Source organism: Mchenga conophoros, linkage group LG7 (genome assembly GCF_057382185.1).
Source record: "Mchenga conophoros isolate Kocher_MC1m ecotype Shallow Benthic linkage group LG7, M_conophoros_male_GT1.1, whole genome shotgun sequence".
Taxonomy (NCBI): Eukaryota; Metazoa; Chordata; class Actinopteri; order Cichliformes; family Cichlidae; genus Mchenga; species Mchenga conophoros.
The window spans coordinates 40,083,350-40,104,184 of NC_140532.1; the positions used below are offsets into that span (position 1 = coordinate 40,083,350).

General features: G+C 39.4%; 1 protein-coding gene across 9 annotated transcripts in view; it reads right to left on the bottom strand.

The window, feature by feature from the left end:
• Positions 1–20,835, bottom strand: part of ank1b (ankyrin 1, erythrocytic b) — a 78,119-nt gene that overhangs the window by 11,374 nt on the left and 45,910 nt on the right. For 5 of the 9 annotated variants that reach the window (XM_085279236.1, XM_085279239.1, XM_085279238.1 and 2 more), the window contains 21 exons: positions 20,533–20,631; positions 20,336–20,434; positions 18,629–18,721; positions 18,408–18,480; positions 18,206–18,226; positions 16,770–16,893; positions 16,470–16,533; positions 15,818–15,930; positions 14,533–14,757; positions 13,443–13,597; positions 12,953–13,164; positions 11,394–11,598; positions 10,192–10,288; positions 9,838–10,066; positions 7,211–7,339; positions 5,757–5,876; positions 5,124–5,208; positions 3,929–4,003; positions 2,553–2,684; positions 2,240–2,398; positions 1,546–1,617 (listed from right to left, as the gene is read on the bottom strand). In XM_085279236.1, the coding sequence (XP_085135362.1) occupies positions 1,546–1,617; positions 2,240–2,398; positions 2,553–2,684; positions 3,929–4,003; positions 5,124–5,208; positions 5,757–5,876; positions 7,211–7,339; positions 9,838–10,066; positions 10,192–10,288; positions 11,394–11,598; positions 12,953–13,164; positions 13,443–13,597; positions 14,533–14,757; positions 15,818–15,930; positions 16,470–16,533; positions 16,770–16,893; positions 18,206–18,226; positions 18,408–18,480; positions 18,629–18,721; positions 20,336–20,434; positions 20,533–20,631 (2,581 nt within the window). The remainder of the gene's footprint in view (positions 1–1,545; positions 1,618–2,239; positions 2,399–2,552; positions 2,685–3,928; positions 4,004–5,123; positions 5,209–5,756; positions 5,877–7,210; positions 7,340–9,837; positions 10,067–10,191; positions 10,289–11,393; positions 11,599–12,952; positions 13,165–13,442; positions 13,598–14,532; positions 14,758–15,817; positions 15,931–16,469; positions 16,534–16,769; positions 16,894–18,205; positions 18,227–18,407; positions 18,481–18,628; positions 18,722–20,335; positions 20,435–20,532; positions 20,632–20,835) is intronic. The other 4 variants (XM_085279241.1, XM_085279235.1, XM_085279234.1 and 1 more) reach the window with 3 other exon arrangements.

Below are 20,835 nucleotides of genomic sequence, written 5' to 3' on the forward strand. Positions count from 1 at the left end.
ATTGTATGTTGAGCATTATGTGCTATGCAGCTGACCATGTGTTATAGCGTAGCATTAAAAAACACACACCATTTATTTTACAGGAAAAAGAAAAAGAAAACATTTGTTTGTTAATATAGCGTTAAATAAAAGACTGAAATACATCCATGAACAGAGAAAATATTTTACACTGTGAAGAAAACGTCATACATTGAAAGCATGCCATGCACATAAAAGATGTCACAAACAGCAAACGTTATTCTGTTCAAGAAACTCTGTGCTCAAACGCACAAACACACACACCCACGCACACCTTTACAAATGGCCATCTTGTGTTGGGGTTAAAATGAATTTTAAAATATTTTTGTGTAACTAAAATATTGAACTTACTCTCTATAATCTTGGAAGAAAACTAGAAAAAGTATGAATAAATTTCAAGCTCGGCTATATGATGTCATTTTTACTTGACTTACTTTGAATAAATAAGTCTGAAACACACACACACACACGTGCACACATGCACAGACACACACAGATATTGGAACAGCAAAGCATGCAGCATGCACATGCACAAACTGTAGTACACACACAGAGCTGTTTTAAAGAGGAGGAGAGGGTCCCCACTCGACTGAACGAGGGAGGAGCGCGGGAAAATAAGATGACAAGAGAAGAGGAGGCCCAGAGGTCAACATGAGGTCATATGAGGTCAGAGGTCGGACAGGAAGAGCTGTGAGGAGGAAGAAGAGCAAGAGAAGGGAGGAGGACGAGGAGGAGCGGGGCAGCTGGGCAGCAGATATGACATGTTACAGGTTCAGAGAAAAAAAAAGACAGAAAGTAGGACAGGATCCCGAGGAAAAGACAAAATTTCAAGACTGCAAGAAGACATTGTCGCTGGGGACCAATGTCTGCTGTCGATCAAGCACAACGTGACAGGTGAAATTTTATCTTGTTCTCAGACAGAAGAAAGAGAAAGAAAGAGGCAGGGACAGAAACAAGGTATGGAGGCCCAGAGCACACTGTCATCTGTGCACCAGCGCCACTTTTGACTAGTGTATCCATCCCAGACAGGACACATAAGGGCGTGTATGCACACACACGTGCATGTATGTGTACACACACGCGCGCAGAGCCACACATACACCCACATGTAATCTATAAAATCTCGAACGTTACCCATACGTTAACTGTTGGCTGTTTTGCAGACGACTTAAACCCCTGTCAGAAAAAGTGACTTATCCTCGTTTCTCATATTGAGTCAGAAGAATAAATGGCATCATGTTTAGGGCTCAAGTATGAGGTGTGAAAAAGTGTAACGTAAAAAGAAAAAGTAAAAAATAAATTAAAAAAATGAAAATAAAATGATGTGTGCCCCAGTGAGGAGAGGCGGTGTTACTGCATGCTGCAAAAAGCTTGCTTCATGGTGGAAGAATGACACCATTCCTGAGACCTCAAAAATGGTATTTGAGAATCATTATCATTGGTTTCATCATCATCATCATCATCATCATGTGCACTACAGGTCATGAGCAGCAAACCACCATGCAACCCAAGTTCCCTTCAACTTACCCCTTCTGAAAAACGGGGGTCTAATAACACGTGGCTTGCGCACTAGGCGCGATGGCCTTGTGTCCGTGATCTCTTGTGGGGCAACAGAGACAAGGTAAAGTGGCTGTTACCCAGACTCAGAGAAGGCAAGGAGGGGTTTTCAGAGGTGGAAAGTAAATGAGAATAAAAGCCTCACCTTCTTGGGCTGAAGAATTTAGTCTCTGATTTTTGGCAGTGAAGACTTTTTTTTAGGAAATAATTTCTGCTCTATGCTTTCTGCAACTTTTTGTGGGGTCCCACCGTGTTTTTTCCATTTACATCTGCATTTCCTGATATTTTGTGGATGTATCTATTTGGAAATGACCAAGTACACCAGATACTGCACTTGCACAGTAAATTGAGCCTCTCATTATTGTTGCCTCTAAAGTCTTCTTGAACAGGAAATTCCTGAAAACTTTCCATTTCTGACGGTTACAAACCATCATGAGAACATCAGTCTTGCAATAAACATAAAAAGTATTGAACCCTTTGTTTTCTGTAATTACAACACATGTAGCTAGAGAAGTCAATCTATTTAACAATACAAAATACAAAATTAAGGCACAGCATATCTTTGCTAATTAACCGTAAAGAGGTAATTTGTTAAAAAAAATGTTGAACTGACCCTTCTTATATGTCCTGTGTGTAGGATGTTTAATGTGTTCCTGTATCTTACCATTAATGACACTGGGGGACAACAGAGTGGAGTCGCGGTCACCAAGCCGACAGGCGCCCTCCTCTGAAGAACCAGGTGCTGGTTGCGGAGCCTGACCCTCCAAAGAGGTTACAATATCTGCACGATCGATGTTCTTCAGAGCAAAGTAGAGGCTCTCCACTGAGAGGCAAAGGTTCCACGATTTATCACTCAACTTTTCTTTTTAAATATCTGTCACATGCACAGATAAGGATGCCCCGACACAGAAATATTTGCACTAGTCAAAGTTTTAATCGTTTGGTCTGAATTTTAAAGGGATATAGTGCTAACTTACTCTTGGCCCTTTTGCCCTCTCTGCTGGCCCACAGGTTGAGCAGGGCAGAGCTCTGGTCCAGCAAGGAGTTTGGATTCTCCACACGGATCCTATTGATGTCGTCCACACCAAACTGAAGCTCTCGTGCTAACTCTAATGGACACAGTTAAGAATAGAAAGAAACATAAAGCACATATTTATACAACTAAGTCCAAAATACTACTGTATAACCACTCACAGATGAAGTGAATAATCTAAGTATAATGGCACACCTGCAGATTTGTGATATATTAGTAAAAGCTGTTGCTCGTTCTTAGTCACCAACTTGGATGGGAGACTTTGATAATGAGAAACTTGCTAAATCCAAATAATTGGGTTGGAGCATAACACAAAACAGCAAGACGTGGGCTCCTGCTGGTCATCGGTGGTGTGGTCTACGGGAAGGACAAACATAAGTAGGATCTCTGATCTGGACGAATAACAACTGGCAGGGGTTTCCTTAATATTCGGTTTAGTGGTCTACATCATAGACCGGATCTAAAAGATGTACCTAGCCAGGACTCATTAACCCACTGGTTAATAACTGTTCTTTTCTCAGTTGCCATCTTGATGTTTTCAAACAGTATGTGATAAGCGACTCTTTGATCCGTCTGAGAAACCGAGGAACTCTGTACACTAATACAGTAGTGATGTGTCTGTTACAACATAATCCTGCCCTTATACGTGTTTTTCCTAATTTTCTAAACTAACAGGAACCATTGATAGCCTCATATGTGATTCATATACATATAATAATAATGGATTGGATTTATATAGCGCTTTTCAAGGCACACAAAGCGCTTTACAATGCCACTATTCATTCACTCTCGCATTCACACACTGGTGTGAATATATATATATATATATATATATATATATATATATATGTATATATATATATATATATATATATATATATATATACATAGGCATATAGGCATATAGAGGAGTTATAACAGCTGCTATAAGGTGTTAGTGCTGATCTGTTGTGGTCGGTTTCAACCAAACGTAGCTTTGTACATTACGGTCAAATGTCTCCATTTTGGTTTCGTTTGTCTAAAGGACATTTATTCAAATGTAACTTTGCAAACCTGAGCCCGTTAGTGTTTTTCTAATTGTGTTATTATGAACTTTAACATTTAACAACTGCCAACTGAGGCCTGTAGAGTTTGAGATGGTGCTCTTGGGTTTTTTTTTTTTGCAGTTTTTATAAGCATTGCATGGTCCAACTTTGTAGCTATTTTCTATTGAAGCAATCAGGGTGCATTTAGTTTTTCACAATGTGGCTTTGAATTTCTTTTTCAAATGGCTATATATCCATTTTATATACAGATTGTACAGTATCCAGTGTGACTAACCTGCCCAGCTTAAACCCAGCTGTTCGGATATGATGTTGATTTTGAGCTCAGTCCTCTCCATGGCATTCACTGTGGCTAATGAGAAAAAAAACACACAGACAGTTTAGAAACATGTAATACAGCACACAAGTAAAAGATGTTTCAATGACCTAATAGTATACTGCTTTACACAAAAACGTATTTGGGAAGTCAAACAGATATTGATGTGTGGAAAAAAATATTTTTTTTAATTGGGATGAATTTTTTAGACTTTTTATGACTTTTTTAAGACTCTTTTTAGACTTGATAGTGTTGAAGCAAATGTTATTAAGAGGTGGCTAGTATTGACTCATTTTCTTCTTGTTATTCCAATTCATCATCTGTACCTAAAAGACAGTTAAGTTTCAATACGTACCTTGACAAAAGCACTGCTCTGTTGGAGGAAATAAGCAATACCAACAACAGTGTTTTTTTACCCATATAATTCTCAGGGTTAGGACATCATTTGACAAGGAAAGGTCATAATTTGGGGTTCATTCAGGTGCTATTCCTGCTAACCACAGTAGCATTCAGTAACCATTAAATAGAGACTGAAGTGCAATATAGCAGCGCTGTGTATTTGATAGACAGAAAAGGCCTTTATCCATTCACCCTCACTCGCCATCAGCACCATTTAAACCAATCAGAATGGTCATCTTGACTCTCTTTAGTTACCACAGGCCAGTATAAGGGCTCATCTGTCTTGCTCCACTGCGAGGTCCTGCCCATTCTCAGTGCTAAGCTATAGTGCTAATGCTAACAGTATCTGCTGCCATGCCATTGGAAATCGCAGTGGAGACACCAGCGCCATGCAAAACCAACCACAGAAGTCATTCATTGATTGTCACAGCTACCAGGACACTCAGGACAGAAAAAGGCTAAATTGCCATGTGCCATGGAGCCATTTCAGGTCATGTTGGGGGCGACTGCTCATCTTGTGGCTGCACATTCAATATGTTTCCACTAACTGCACTGCAAAAAACTTAGTGGGATACTGTAGAGCAGTACATTGCATCCAAGGCTCAGTTGTTGTGCCATGCGTGCACACGAGACAGGAAAATAGAGAGGGCAGAGTAAGAAGCAGGGTTGTGGGTAAAGTGGCAGTGCAACATTCAGTGCCCATCTCCACTGTGTGTATATTCGGAGAGGGCTGACGGTCAAGCATTGAAGGACTTACCCACGCTGGGCTCGTTCAGTGCACTGTAGCGTTCTCTCAAAGCAAGAGGGGTTAAAGTTCGTCTGCGCTCCTCACTTCCAACAACCTAAAAAATTGAAAGAATTACAATAATTAATCGCCTTACACAGAACTTTTGAACTTTTAACAAACACCCATGTCACCATGTTTGACCCATGTAACATTAGACAGATGTAGCACTTCAGACAGACTCCTGGCAAAGTAATGGTTGATATTAAAATAGTAATCCAGGTAAAATGCAGTAGACTAGATTAAAACACTTTAAACCTTTAAAATAAGGAGTCTCCATACCTTTAAGGTAGCCTGTCAGTCCAAGAGTAAACCCTTTGTCAAAAGGATTAACTGATACTGTGTAATGTTATACTGCTTCAGTTGTATTATTGTACATTTATTTTTTTAATGGAATCTCTTTTTGTCTATACAAAATTAATAAGCGCAAATATTACATATAATACATAATAATATATGTAACACACACATATATTTTGGACAAGCCCCAGTCTGATAGAACAACCTGAAAAAAATGACCATCTATCGAGATAAGGTCACAGTGCGTGATCTTTCTTTTTATCATCTCTATTTATTATGTGTGCATGTTTGCTACCAAATTCTTACCTTGACACAAGGTGGCATGGTTATATTAAGGTTACACAGTACGTGTTGTGTGTCCTCATACTTGGTGCATTTCCGCAGAAAAGACAAAAACCCGGAGGCATCCTTGTTACTGTCTCTGACCTAAACATAGACAGAAAACAGGTAGACAGAGACGAAGAAAGAAAAATAGAATAGAATAATGTGGAGTGAGGGAAAGGAGGAGAATGGAAAGACAGAAAAGGATGAGCAGAGAAGAGCGGGAAGAGAAATTGAGCAGAAAAGATAGAATAGAGGAAGATAAGATGGGCAAGAAGAAGAAGAAAAAATCAAAAAGAGCACTAGATCCCTTAACAGTTGTCCTGAGCATGTGGCGCAGTAACATGGGACGAGAAGCAGGGGGAAACAGGGATGGAAGCAGTCCACAGGCAGGCAAGAGGGAGAGATTTACCTGCACATTTTACCTGGACATCTGTCAGACCAGACAGTTACAGAGTGACCGTGAGAGAGAGAAAGAGAGACAGTGAGACAGACACATACAGACAGGCAAGGCCGCAAGATAGGAAGGCAGGCAAAGAAAGTGAAGGAGTCACAGGACATGCAAACAATTACCCAAGAGAGTTGACAGCTAGACAGGTAAGTTGTTTGTTGCTTGGCTACCAGTATTCATCAAGCTGATTCTGAACAATACTTGACTTATCACATCGACAGACACAGATGAACGGAAAAACAGTGATATGGAAATTACATAAATATGGTCACGGGACAGGCATGGAACGGCTCGTACACACAATATATAACATATACGATCAATAGAAGAACAAATACACAAGTCATCAATGTAATGTGGAATAAAAAGAGATGAAATTATGATGCATTTGATAAAGAACTTAAACACAAAACAAAAACACCCTATCAAATCAGATTGCTGGTTTTTATTACCTTTACATTTCAAACAAACAAAGCACAATGAAAATGAAAAAAGAACAAAAGGACTCACAATGACACACCATGCCAAAAGCTAACTGAAGAAACTGAGAATCCCGAGATCCGATGAACAACCTGACATTCCAATATTTCTAATGTTTATCTTAACTTTACTGCCTGGAATATCTCTCAACTCTATGAAAAAAGGTAGCATATTGCAATTATAGTGCACCAATTATACTGCTGTGTTTAATATGCAATGATTGCAGAGTGAGCACAGGACTGTACTATTACCTACGTGTTTACATCACTGATATGAGAGTGAAAAGCAAACACAAAAACCACCATATGAACGCAGTGTTTGAGTCATCGGCAGGTGCTCATGAGTGTAAATAACTGGTGAGAAGGTCCTTGACATACTGTATCCAAAAACTAAACAACACACACTTTTGCACATGTATACACACACACACAAACAAACACACAATACTGTAGCAACACGTAGCAAGTGATAAAGAAGCAGGCATATGAACAAGCAGCTAGGGACAGACCTTGACAGAGACAGGCAGTCTGTTATCTCGGAAGGCCTGGAAGCTGAAGCTACGAGGCTGCTGAGTGGCCTTCCGAATGGGCACCAAGTTCCCGGAACACTCCAGGTAGAGAGGCATGCCCTCCATTAGCTGTGGAAAATATAACATAAAAGGGAAAAATGGAACTGCTTGTTTTCTAATAACATTTCACAAGCACTCGTTCATAGGGAATTTATGCAGATTTCTCATGATACAATACGCTGTACCCAAAAAACCCAAACAAAAGAATGATCCATTGTCTTTCTAGGTGCAGCAAATGCAATCTATAACAAAAATGGCAAAAACAAGGGCAAGAAGCAGGTGTTGTGCCAAAAAGTGATTGTCTGCCAAAAACTGATTTCTGGTATTTGCCAAAAACTGATTGCTCGTATTTAAACTGCTTTAAGTAACTTGTTGGGCTATAATATGTGAAACATACAGTATGTCAAATGCATCCCTCATGGATGACCACAAACAACATTCGTGTAACAAGGTAGAAGCCGCAATCAGTTTTTGGCAGCGACTTTTATAGAACCTTTATTTATGCAGTTAAAAAAAATCTCATTAACATTAAAAATGTATTTTGTAAGATTAAGTTGGACAGCAGAAATGGCAGCAAATATTACAATAGTTCTGTAAAAATACTTTAAGTGGGGATAAAGGACCGGATTGGTTATAATGTACCGGTAAGTACAATAACACAGAGTTATAAAGATACTTGAAAAAACAGATAATTTTTTAATTCTATATATAACCCCTTTGTAGTCTATTTACCAACATGCGTAAAGATATTACACATTAAAAATACACGGAAACATTGGAAATCAGTTTTTGGCAGGCAATCACTTTTTGGAACAACACAGGTATACCCTGGACAGGTCACCGATCCATCTCAGGGCTAACACACAGAGACAGACACCCATACTTTAGGACAATTCAACATATTCATGTCTTCAGACCGTGGGAGGAAGAACATGCAAACTTTACACCAGGGGTCTCCATCCCCTGGTCTCCAGACCCAAACCGGACCCCGAGAGGGTTTTCCCCCAGACCGCAAAGCATTTCCTCATTTACTATGTAGCTAGATATTTTATTCCTGCCGGCTGCCATGGCTAACTTTTGAACAGGCGTGATGGGCAGCTATGTGGATCAGTGACTTTCTAGTCCACACTCCAAGCCAGCTGGTGGCGGTATTGCACCACCAACCACCAAAAAAAACGCTAAAGAAGAACAACCAATGTGGGCCCTTCAACACAGGTTGCTAAGTTACAGCTTGGGAGCTTGCACTTGCCGACAGTAGAATGATGACTTGGCGGTGCACAGTTGAATGAGTAAGAAAAGATGGCTTTATCAAAAGCATGTATAGTGGACTATCTGACATTTAAAGATGAATGGACAAAATTCGCTCACAGCTGACTAATGAACATTTGCATGCATGCTTAAGAACTGCATTGACCCCATTTCACCCAAATTTTAAAATGCTAGCTGCAAATGTACATGCAAATTTCTCTCACTGAAGTGAGAGCCAGCACTGTTTTGCAGTATGTTTTAAGTTACATGGTGTTGAGTTTGTCAAACATATTTACTGCACCGTTTTAAAGCACTTCTTAATTTTCCTGAAAATTGAGGGTTTTTTTAGGTGAATTGTTTGCACCTTAATGTTGTCCCAAAAAGTTTATTCTGTTCATCTGGATGTAGTGTTTTCAGTCATCCAACTGATTTTTTTAGTGTCAGCTGACTGCAGGTTTCCCCAACGTTACAAACAGTACCTTTGCACAATGACTAGCCCACTGAATGAACAATGGGCTGTGAGGTCAGTTTCTTAATCATTAAAATCCAAATTGTCATGACCATTGATTAACAACCACTGATCAAAGCCCATTGATCAAAGACCATTGATCAATGGCCATGAGTACCATTCACAGAGAGTTGGGGAATGGCTGCAATCACAGCGTTGTAAGATAGCGAAAGATGTACCCTTAGGCTCGCTCATCGATTCAAAGGTGGTCTTTCCCTTTTCCCATTCTTCTTCAAAAGTCACTTGGATGAGTAATGAAATGTTTCTCCCACTGAAAACGGTTCGTCCAGATGAACAGAAACAACTTTTTTGATTTGGATTTACCTGGATGATTGAGCATGCATCAAGACACCTTAATGTTGGGTTATGTGCAATAGATGTGGTAAAGATTATTGCATGATTTTATTGTTAAATTGTTTTTTGTTTAATATTAGTACTTGAACTGGATTACACTTTTCGGTTCAGCAGATGATTTAATGGCATATGAATAATTGATCAGTAGTTACAAGGCAAAAGTCTATATTGTTAATTAAATGTTAAATAGAAATGAAAGAAAATAATTTTGTTGGGTCATTTAAAGTGTTCGGAACCCAGATTGATTGGATGATGGAGGTAGTGAACCTCCTGTTATTTTAGTTGGGGACCCCTGCTTTACACAGCATCATTCAAACCCAGGACCTTCTTGGTCTGAGGAACCAGTGCTAACCACCACACCACGATGCCGCCACTTTTTAGAGAACTTAAAACGAATCACATGTTCAACTGCGCTCCTTAATAAGCTGGCTTTCTGTGGCCTTGCCCCTGTGCGCACCTCAATGTCTCGACTACGGGCCACCTCGGTGAAGTTTTCGTGCAGCTCCAGAGTTTTGTCCATCTTGTCATCTGTCATGCAGTAACAACGCAGGCGTCCCTCACGTGCCTCATTCATCTTTGCAAAAATAACAAACTTGGCCATATATGGGACTGCCATTAGCTCCCTGTACAGCAGGTTGGCAAAGGTGACCACCTCCGCCGTACGTGGACAGTCTGCCAGCCAGAATCTGGATATAGCAGGAGAACAGAGAAGAATTAAACAAACCAGCTGGATCTAAATCCAGACGTGTGCAAGAGTGCAGGAAAAAAAGTTGACTGGGAACATGCTTGCACAGGTGTTTACTGAGCTCACCTTGCAGACACATTGGTGGTAAAATTGGCACAGTTGTTGGCGTACATCAGCTTGGTGGTTCCAGTGATGTCCTCCCACTGAGCTGGTGCTGTTCCACCTGGATTGATGTGCAAGTGTTGGAAAAACTGTCCCATTATGTTGTCTAAGTTGGACCTTCATCAGTTTTATTTCCTTTCTTTGTTAGGTCTCCCACCTATTATCGATTATCTAGTGACTGTCTTTTTGAATATATACATCCAGTATCCTGGCTTCTCCTTTTTGCATCATTTGTTTAGCGTCCCTTTTGTATGACTTCCAGGCAGTTTTGTTGGTCATTTTTTCACTACTCCCTGTAATGACTCCCACACACTGAAGTCCACACTATATGACATTGATCTGATAAACTTGAGAAATATTTCTAGTCTGCTGCATGAAAATTTAATTGTCTTACAATGATAAAAGCAACTGAATCAAGGCTAAGACAGACAGCTGTTGTTCCTCTGCTGTTTGTCTGCTTCCTGTGTCCTCCTTGGCTCAGCTTTAACAGATGGAGGACACAACTTACACAGAGACATGATTGGAATCTCAATCATTTTGTTAATGTGCATGTTTATTTCCGTCTGACAAGATTCTTTGCACGTAATTTTATGCTGCTTTTGCTTTTACTTGATTACCAGTTGAGTACTCAGAAATATCCTTTTATGTTGGTCGTCTTTCTCCAGAGACGGCTCAAACTCACATAATGTAAATACAGTTTAAGTCGAATTTAGACTGGTATGGTATTTTTTCGACTTTCCTCTTTTGCTGCCATGTTTGTTTTGAGAAGTGCATCTCCATGTATGACCCCTGCTTTGCATATTAAAACAGGAGATTAGAGCCTTTTATATTGTGATGTTTGAGTCAGAAGTACACCCACGTGTCCACTGCCATCAATCAGTTTTGTTAGGGTCCATTTTAGTGAATTGGTGCTCTGATTTTCTTTGCCCCAGTATTTCAAATTTTCCCCTTCACCACCATAAAGAGTCATTTTAAGGTTACTCTAAAAAGTCAAATTGGTAAATAAAACTGCTTAACACAAAAAAATATATAATCTGGTGGCAGATCATTTTGTTTGTACCCTAATGAGAAAGGTAATAATTCCTGAATACAATCCTAGGTATCTCATGTTTGTTACAAGAAAAAACAAAATATAAAAAGGGATTACTCTGTAAAGTTATTCCTACCAATGACACTGCAGAGAAGACGCAAGCTGGTGGTATCACCCTCGCCAGCATCACGAGGGCTCTCCCTCCACGACGGTGGTAAAGGAATCCGCAATCCGATTGGACGGTGAAATTTGCGTCGCCGAGGTTCGATGGTAACCACTGGGCTGAAGGTGGCCTGGTTACCAAGCTGCCTGGTCAGCAGTTCATCAGGGATTGGTTGTGCCTGATGTTAAAGTGTTAATGGCAAAAAAGGGACACTGAGGACATGACGAAAAGACAGGAGGAGAAGGCTGCATACATGGAGAATGGAAAAGATAAACTCAAGCACAAATAAAACATAACAGAAACTCCACAAGGATCAACAAACAATTAAAACAAAAATGTTTAAAAAAGGAAAACAAACCATAAACCATAAAAGCAAATGTGCAATAGGCTAAAACTTCAAATTCCCAATCATACTCACACATGCAACAAATTCATAAACTCAGATCAGTGCATCAGCTTGGTCACTGTGGCTCACAACTTAAATCGGGGAACTGAGGAGTGACGAATGGCTGGATAAAAAGGAAAACAGACGAGCGTAGCCAAAGTAAAACTCATGCAATCTTCTTACGTACATAACATTAGTGCCATGACAAAGAACGTAAACGATGTACACTCAAGTGACCAAGCAACAGAAATGAAGAAGCCATAATCCTTCATAATCTTTCTGCTGTGGAAAACAAAGCCAAATGTAGGTGTAGTGTGAAAAGAGATCAGTCAGCATGAGTGTGTGCCAAGTTCCCAGACGGGTGTCTGCAGAGGTCTGGATGAGTAACAGCCAGTCATACATTTGCCAGAAGCTCCTGTTTGGCAGGGCAGACACCACGTGTTGCAAACACCAGAGATGCTTCTTAAAGGTCAGGCAAATTTTGAAAATGTTCTAATAAAGTATATAATTTTTCTATATTAACCTATTCTATCAATGAAATTCTTATTGACAGTGTTTAAAAACTGAGAAAATCTTCTTCCTATCGGTTTGATATCACTGTTTGTTACAGCTCTATTTTGTGAAGTAGATGTATTTTTTTTACATTTTCATTGAATAAACCAAAGCAAATTTATCACAATGAAGTGCAAGGCAAGAGAAATTTACTTTAAAAAATGTACATGATTTACAGTAATACCAATAATAACTGATGCTACATCACAAAACACTGAATGAAATATAGATTTACTATTTGATGGGATATCTCAAATGACAAGTGATGACCTTTCTTCTAGCATTAAGGTTTATAGTACTGAAATAAATCAGTCTGCCTCTTCACGTCTCGCATCAGGTCTCCATGACTGATAGCAAAACTCAAGCATTTTCAGACTCATTGGTCAAACACACATAACATCAACTTCATGGCATGAAATCTGTCAAATCTGAACTCGTAGACTGAAAGCAGCACAAACAGAAAATGAGGCCAGAGGTAAACATGTTGGCACAGTCTTGGTTGTTTTCTCATTTGAACATCTGTTTTTGTGTTGAACAATCAAGCAATTATGAAAAGTGTACATGTGCAAAGCCTCTTTTCAATTCATATTCTCACCTGCAGTCCCAGCCTCACTCTTTTGGTGACAGCAGTCTCAGGGAAGATGGCTTCAACTTGGGGGACCAGCTTACTGGTCAGCCGACCGCCCTCTGGACCAATGAGATCACTCTCCTGCTGTATGCGAGACACTACTGCAAAGTAGAGGGGGAAGTCAGTGGAGATCATTCGACGGATTCTCTTCTTCTCCAGCTCCTCTTGGCTCTCCAAGTCTATATTAGGTGAAATAGTGGAGATAAGCAGAGAAAAGAGATAAAGAGGAAAGAAAAAGAGGGTAATGGTAGGTGTTAGGATACATGTCTAGCTGAAAATTTCAGTCTTAAATGAACACTTTGTGGGAATAAAGCCTGTCTGATGCTGCGGAGGCAGCTTCTGTGTTTAAAAAAAACCTTCCTATGCTTGTCTTCTGTAACTCCAGGGACATACATCAAGATTAATACAACCCCTCAAGGTTTCCCTGACAGGCGACATCCATTACAATCCCACTAACCTTCATCCATGCCATTCAGAATAGTTTCCAGTACTTCGTCGCCATAGCGATTACGATGTTCCTTCCAGACCGAGCCGTTCTCACTGCGGAGCACCACAAGCTCTCTGTCTCCTCGTCCCAGTGAGGCAAAGTGAGGGATTTCTACTATCACTGGTCTGTGAATGAAATGTCAGAAAGGTTTTTAGAAAAAGGTAGGAGAGGTGCATATTTTATCTTCTTTTTCTTCGTCTTTTAATGACAATCTATAGGTTTTGGGGAACAGAGAAGACTAAATGCTGTAGTTTTGAAAGTCAAATGCATTTCCCTACTTGCCTGGTTTGGTACTCATCAGACTGAGGTCTGCTCTGCGGTATTATTTTATTTCACAGTGTGCCAAAACATTCTAATTGATGACTCTGAACTACAGGCCAGCTGGTTCAGAGCCCAGGCTAACATTAACAGTACAAGTTATCAATGCCATTTGCACTAATACACAGCCTTTTGAAGTGCATGTTCACAGCTTAGAAGATGCAACATGTGTGACTTCTAAAAAACCTCTGCCACTTGATTGGTCAGACCTGGTCCTCTTTAAATGAGCTGATGTCCAGAGACGACATGTTTATGAATGCTTTTTATGTTTCTCCTTGCATGGTTAGAATTTTAATATTGTACAATAAAAATGACCAGTGCTCACGCACAATGGTTTTCAGAAATGCTTGATACATCATCCCAGCATGACTCTGGACCTTTCAGCATTGGTTTTCAACCTAGTCCTTTGTGTACAATACTTTCTGAAGATTTTTAAAAATATTTTTAAGATAATTTGTACCGTAGATGATCCCCATATTCTTTGTAATTTTACACTGTGATAGGTTAGTTTTAAACTGCTTAAATGACTATTTTCCTATAAATACCCCATCATGATCTAGTCTTGTCCATTAAATGGCACAATCACTGAACTTGTCTTGGACATGTCATGTCTATTAAGAGCCACGCAAATACATGCACATATAGGCACTCAAATACACACAAAAGTATTTTGCTTTGACTGTAAATGCACAGTCAAATACGATCAAATACAGTTAATAAACCAAAGAAAGGTCTGATTTACCCAAGGAACTGCATACTGGACGGCCCCAGGGAGATGATCCGGCTAGCGAGGCCCTCGCCCTCCACTAGTGGAGGAGGCGTGGTCAGTTTCTGGGGTTTAACGAGACGGCAAGTGATGCGCGTCGGTGCAGCGCAGGTTCGGGGAGGGATGATCACTCGTAGTCCATGGTGCCTGCTGCCTCGCATGGAGCCCCCTCGAGCATCCACCATGAAACTCACCAGGAAGCTGAGTTACATGGTGCCATAAATTAAGAACATGTAAACTTTACTTTATCAACACACATTTAAACATTAATAAAACACGACAGAAAGAAAAAAAACACAAAGACTGGACTTTCGTCAGGGAAATCCTCCAGCTCTACGAGATGGGAACAGATTATTCATGTGCTGTTTGTTCAGCAGTGTTTTGAATTGATCTGGTTTGCCCGCTCATGGTTTATGCTATTCATAAAGAAGACATCAATTGACTGTGTAGGCGCTCTTTTCATTTGCTTGTCTGGATATGACAGGAGAGAACGAGTGATCTGCAGCAATGCTCAGCAAGAATGATGTGAAAAGATTTGAAAGAGATCCCGATTCTGCTTCTCCTGCATTATACCGGTGGCTTAATACAGGTGTCTCTATGTCTGAGGTCATCTTTTCATACTCACTATTTCAAAAGCTGACTCATGGAGGTACAGTTACAGTAAATTATGACTTTGCATAATTGATAAATTAAAGTGTTTATTGCTGGAATACAGTTCCTTTAAATATAAGATATCTGTAAATTTGGATTGTGATCATCGTGATCATCACTGATAATCATTACAACCACCATTTATCTTTTGGTATCATACCTCTATGCAATAACATTAAAACATAAATGGACTGCATTTACCTAGGCCCTTTTTCGTAGCAGTTTACAGAGCACTTTAGATTGTATATAAGTAAAGGATGCTATTGTCACATAAACTATCACCTCAGTAGATGAATTAATGGAATCGGTTGCCAGTTTTAAATGTTAATGACATTAGAGTTTAAACAATTTTGTTAATTATAATCAGGTTAAGAGAAAAATAGATGATAAATATAATATGCTTTTGACTATCATCATAGGCTTTTAACAAGTCTGCACTATCTGCACTTTTTTTTTCTATTTACTTTTTTGTAAAGCCAGAAATTTCACAGTCTGCCAAAACACTATAATAAGAATCCTGACAAGAAGCATCAACGACTGATACTGTTTAACATAAAAGCAATTTTAAAAATTTGGTTTAACGGGGAAGAAAAACATTTTAATAACTCACCCAGTGTGAATAGGGCTGGCTACAGGGCTGACATTGTCTGAAGTCTCAGTAGCTGGACTGCTTGGGATAAGAGAATCTTCATCATATTCTTTTGGCAAAGGGACGGGGGTGTGCTGAGGTCAGAGAGGGAGAAATGAAAATGGAAAACGGTGAGAAATTGAGGCTGTAAAACAGCTATGACTGAGAAGATTAAACCAGAGAAAAGTAGGAGGGAAAGACTGATATGAAAAGAGAAAGAGGTGATATAAAACATGAAGTAGAGAGAAGACCATAATAAAGGAAGAGGTATGAATAAAAGTCAGAATCTGGTTCAATAATATAAGTTAGTGATATTTCCATTTGAATATATGTCTTCTATAGCCTCTTTTTTGCACCTTAAAAACTTCATTCTGCACAAGAAAGTGATTGTCAAGCAATGTTAACTTAAATTAAGTGTCCCTTTACGAGTACATACAAGTATGTAACAACTACGTAACAAATCAATGGCTTCCTATTCAAAGAGGAAGCTTAGTTTATATACTTATCAGATCCAACTAATCCCAAATAGCTAGAAGAAATTAGAAAAGTATTCAAATGGGAGCTCAGGTCTCAGGAGGATAAGATAAAGTAACAAATGCTTACAAAGCCACTCTTAGTCACGAGCTAAGCATACCTGATCCAGCATAACTGTCTCTGGTGACACACAGGGGATCCTGGGAATAGCAGGAGAATATGGACTGTCGAAGAGGAGGTAGGAATAAGGTAAGACAAGAAACCATCGCTGAATATGACACCGCTATCAAAATTCTAATAAAATCATATGAGCTCACTCTGCTGCTTCTCATAATCTAAGGTAAGGATAAATGAGCTATGTCAGTAATTTAATCGCCAGCTCAAATTTCATTTTCAATTATATCATATTAGGCATTCTTCACATAAAGACTCCTCGTCACACCACCTCACACTGACTTACGTGGTGCCCATGCCGCCCTCAAAGTCTCTGAGGGTCTTCTTTGGGGAGAGAAAGTCATCATCCTGGTCCTTAAAATCATCAAGCTTCAAATAGCGAGCTCCGTCCATCCCCAGCAACTCGTCTCCTGTGGTAAAAATGTAAAAGAAATGTTTAGAAAGAACATGGAAAATGAACACAGAGAAAAATAAGTGGTAAGGAACAGGTTGCAAGGAACACATAAGGAAGTAAGAGAGAAAAGGATGACACCAGGGGGATACGGAGTAAACTTTAAATTAAGGACAAGTTCTCCCAATAAATATCAGTTTATCTCAATACATTTCAAGTTGTTTCAAAATGTATTTTATGAGAAATGCTCTCAAAACCTTGAACTCTCTTCAAATTCGAGTAAAATCAATTTTGATATAATCCCCAGATGAAATCTGTAATTACTACTCCACCATCCTTCCCATCCCTTCACCAAACCACAGAAAAAAATGGCCACAAAGCAGTTCCAAACATTTTAGTCCAAGCAATGGAGTCAAACCAACAACAACCAGAGCCGATGGAAACCAAAGTAGTGAAAGAAGAGGATTGGTAAGACAGTGAATATCAACACAGTTTAGGACACTGCATGGACAGCAAACTGCAAGGCACCTGGTGACAGCTTTTTTAGTGAGCATGCCCATTAAAGATGAAATCACATGTGGTGATGGTTGTTTCTGTGTAGGAGAAAACACCTTAATTATTAAATAGGAATGATACTAAAATAATAATTATAACAACAACTTTAAACCGCTTCACAAGACAGACACTTTAGCACCCATTCGTATAAGCTGTTCAGGAAAACAAAGCAAAAAAATGTTAAAGAAGTAAAAAGTGAGAAAATTAAACAAGTATAAAAACAAGAAAACACATTGCAAAAGGAAAAAATGCTTCCAAAACGTGTTGAAAAGATTCGAATTTGGTTTATTTTTTCTAGATTTTTAAGGCAGGCCGATGACTGTATAAACTGGAGCTGTTTGCTGGAAAGTGTCACAGCTTTGCCACAGTATGTGTTTTATCCGTTTATGGATCAATTACACTGTAAAAATCAGGAGGAACAGCAACGCTGCACTGCAAGGGAGCCATTTAAATTTAAATACAGAAATATTGGAGTTCTGTCAATGATAGATCCATGACCAGATATGTGCTGGTAAAAGGAAAATGTTGTGACTACATGCTGATGACAAACAGACTTTTTAAAGAAAAAGCAAATCTCTGAACAAGAGGGAGAACAGGAGAGATCAAAGATAAGACAGAGAAAATAGAGGATAACAAACAGGGCTGGAGTCGAAAGTAGAACTGATTAGAAAGACATTTAGTGACACACAGAGAAAATGAGAAAGTGCAACTGCAATGAAGGCACAAGTTTACGAGTCACCGGACCGGACAAGGCAGAGATACAGACACAGTCCTACCTAACGTTAGCTGGGCAACCCCTACAAGACAAATGGAAAAGGGTGTTATAAACAGTCGCACATATACAGTCAAATTCATGCTGGTACTTCGACATGTCAGTGTACTTCCCATGCGCTCGTCTTCTACCAAAATCAGAGCTGAAAGTTAATTATCAAAGCTGCACAGTTGATGCTTTTAACATAATCAAATAAGACAGCCTACCTTCATCCTCTGAAACATCCAAAATCTCATCTACAGTTTCGGGGAAACTCATCCGATGCTTCTCTGTCGTGATCTGTGGAGAACCAGGGTGGGAGTTAATTTGCAAGCAGTGAGGGAGCTGAATGTAATTAGGAAAACAGAGTTTGCTCAGTGAACATCTGATCATGGTGGGTCAACGTTTCTTCTTCATGTACTGGTGTAACTAGGTGAACCATGCTCACCGCAGAAACGGACTCCTCGGTTACCAGCTTGAGCACATCGATGACAGAGATGTAACCCAGCCTCTTAGCAATGCCCAGGGGAGACGTGCCGTTCTACACGGAGACAGATAATTAAAATTACTAAAATCATTTCCACAGATTTTAAGAACTTTATTCTTTCCTGTAGAAAACATATACTCCTGGGAAAAAGAAGTATTTTAGTGTCCTGTGAAAAACAAAAGTAGAAGATCTCAAAGCATTCAGGTGTTTGTAGACAAAATACCACAATCTTGCCAGGAGTCAACATCCCAACAGATTCTCTACAATTCTCAGAAAGTGCAAAAAACCCAAGAGCTACAGCTCTGATTCTACAGGTCTCTGCTAGCATGTTGACTATTAAAATCAACTTCAACAAGTATGGTTTATTTGATGGGGTTTCTGGGAAGAAGCCTCTTCTCCTTCAAAAGAACAGGACAGTATGGCTGAAGTTTGCCAAGTTGCATCTGAAGAAACCACAAGAGGTTTTTGGACAAACAAGGCCAAAGAGGAGATGTTTGGCCATACTGCTCAGCACCATGTTTGGCAAAAACAAATACCTCATGTCAACTGCCAAGCATGCTGGTACTGGACGGGTGATGATTTGGGTTTGTTTTGCAGCTTGGGCGCCTTGTATTCATTGAGTTGACCATGAAATCTGTCACATTTGAGGCCATCTGTCCAAGAGCTAAAGGTTGGCTGGTATACAACAGCATGGCCGCAAAAGAAAGGAATCAAGGTGTCACAGTGTCAAAGTGCAGACCTCAGCCTGACTGTAATGCTGTGATGGGACCATAAGAGATCTGTATATAAATGAATGCCTGCAAACCTCCATAAACTAATGCAATGTTGTAAATTATAAAGTCATACAGCAAATCATTATTTCAAGTTGTTGCAGCTAAAGGTTGTTTTACAAGCTACAAGGTATACTTAGTTTATCATGACTGCATGGAGTCCTGTAAGAAATATAGTTTTTAGAATTACGGTACACATCTACAACATAAATAAAAAAATATGAAAAATGAAGGCAAAAGGTGAACTGATATATCCTACAGGCTGCAACAAACATATACTGGACAGTATCCACCATAGTTATACACATGTCCAAACTTCTAATATATCAAAACTAGTGAATGGAAAGACAAAAAAAAGCTATTAAATTTTGCGGTTTAATTACTAGGTCTTAAACTGCATCTTTCAGGCCTTTCATAAATTGTGCCTGTCAAAATCTTAATTTAAAATCTAACTAACCAATTAGGGCTGTCAGGTGTATGTAGTGATGTAAAAATAATCTCTGAACAAAGTATCAAAAATTAAAAATACTGATGTAAAATAAATGGATAGACAAAATAGGATGCAACATCAATTTTAGTTGGGGAACTCTAGCTCCAGAGTACACACTGAAAAAAAAAAAGTTTCATTGCAACGTAGTCACAGCAACTAAAAAAGTAAATAATAGTCCTGACAGTGAACACACATACATTGTGCATGTGGAAAAACGTTTACAGAGAAATATTTAACAGGATAGGAATATTTATCAGTCAAGAGAGCGATGATGATGATGATGATCTGTGATCTGAATCTAATCTAGTGCTAACTATTCTACTGAAGGCAATTTCTTTATTTGTTATCACATGTTTGTTCCTTCAGAAAAACTGCTGCACAAGGAAGGGTTTAGTAAAGGTTTCTCACCGAGGTGATCTCATTGGGTTGGGCTCCATGTTTCAGCAAGAGTGTGACAATATCTGTGTGGCCCTGCTGGGCTGCCTGGTGCAAAGGGGTGTAGCCCATCTGCAGCAAAAAAGAAAGCGATAAAAAAGTTTTGACGGACAAAAGAAGAAACTAAATATGATAAAAAAAAAAGAGGGGGTGCTGACAAGGAATTTTACCCTTGTCTTGGCGTTCACATGAGCTTGCTGCTGCAGAAGGAACTTCACCATCTTGATGTTGCCATAATGACAGGCCACGTGAAGGGGTGTGTAGCCCATCTGAGCCAAAGAGAGAAAGACAGCAAGCTGTTGTTTAGTTGCTTTAGTGATACCCATTAATTGTCAGTCTAAATATCGGGCAAATATGTGCTTAGTCATTTGGCGCACAAGACTGTATAAAGACAAAAGATGCCATCTCTTCAGTTCATCACACACACATGGTATTTTATGTCTATGTGTATTCAGTGGAATCGATGTAGCTTA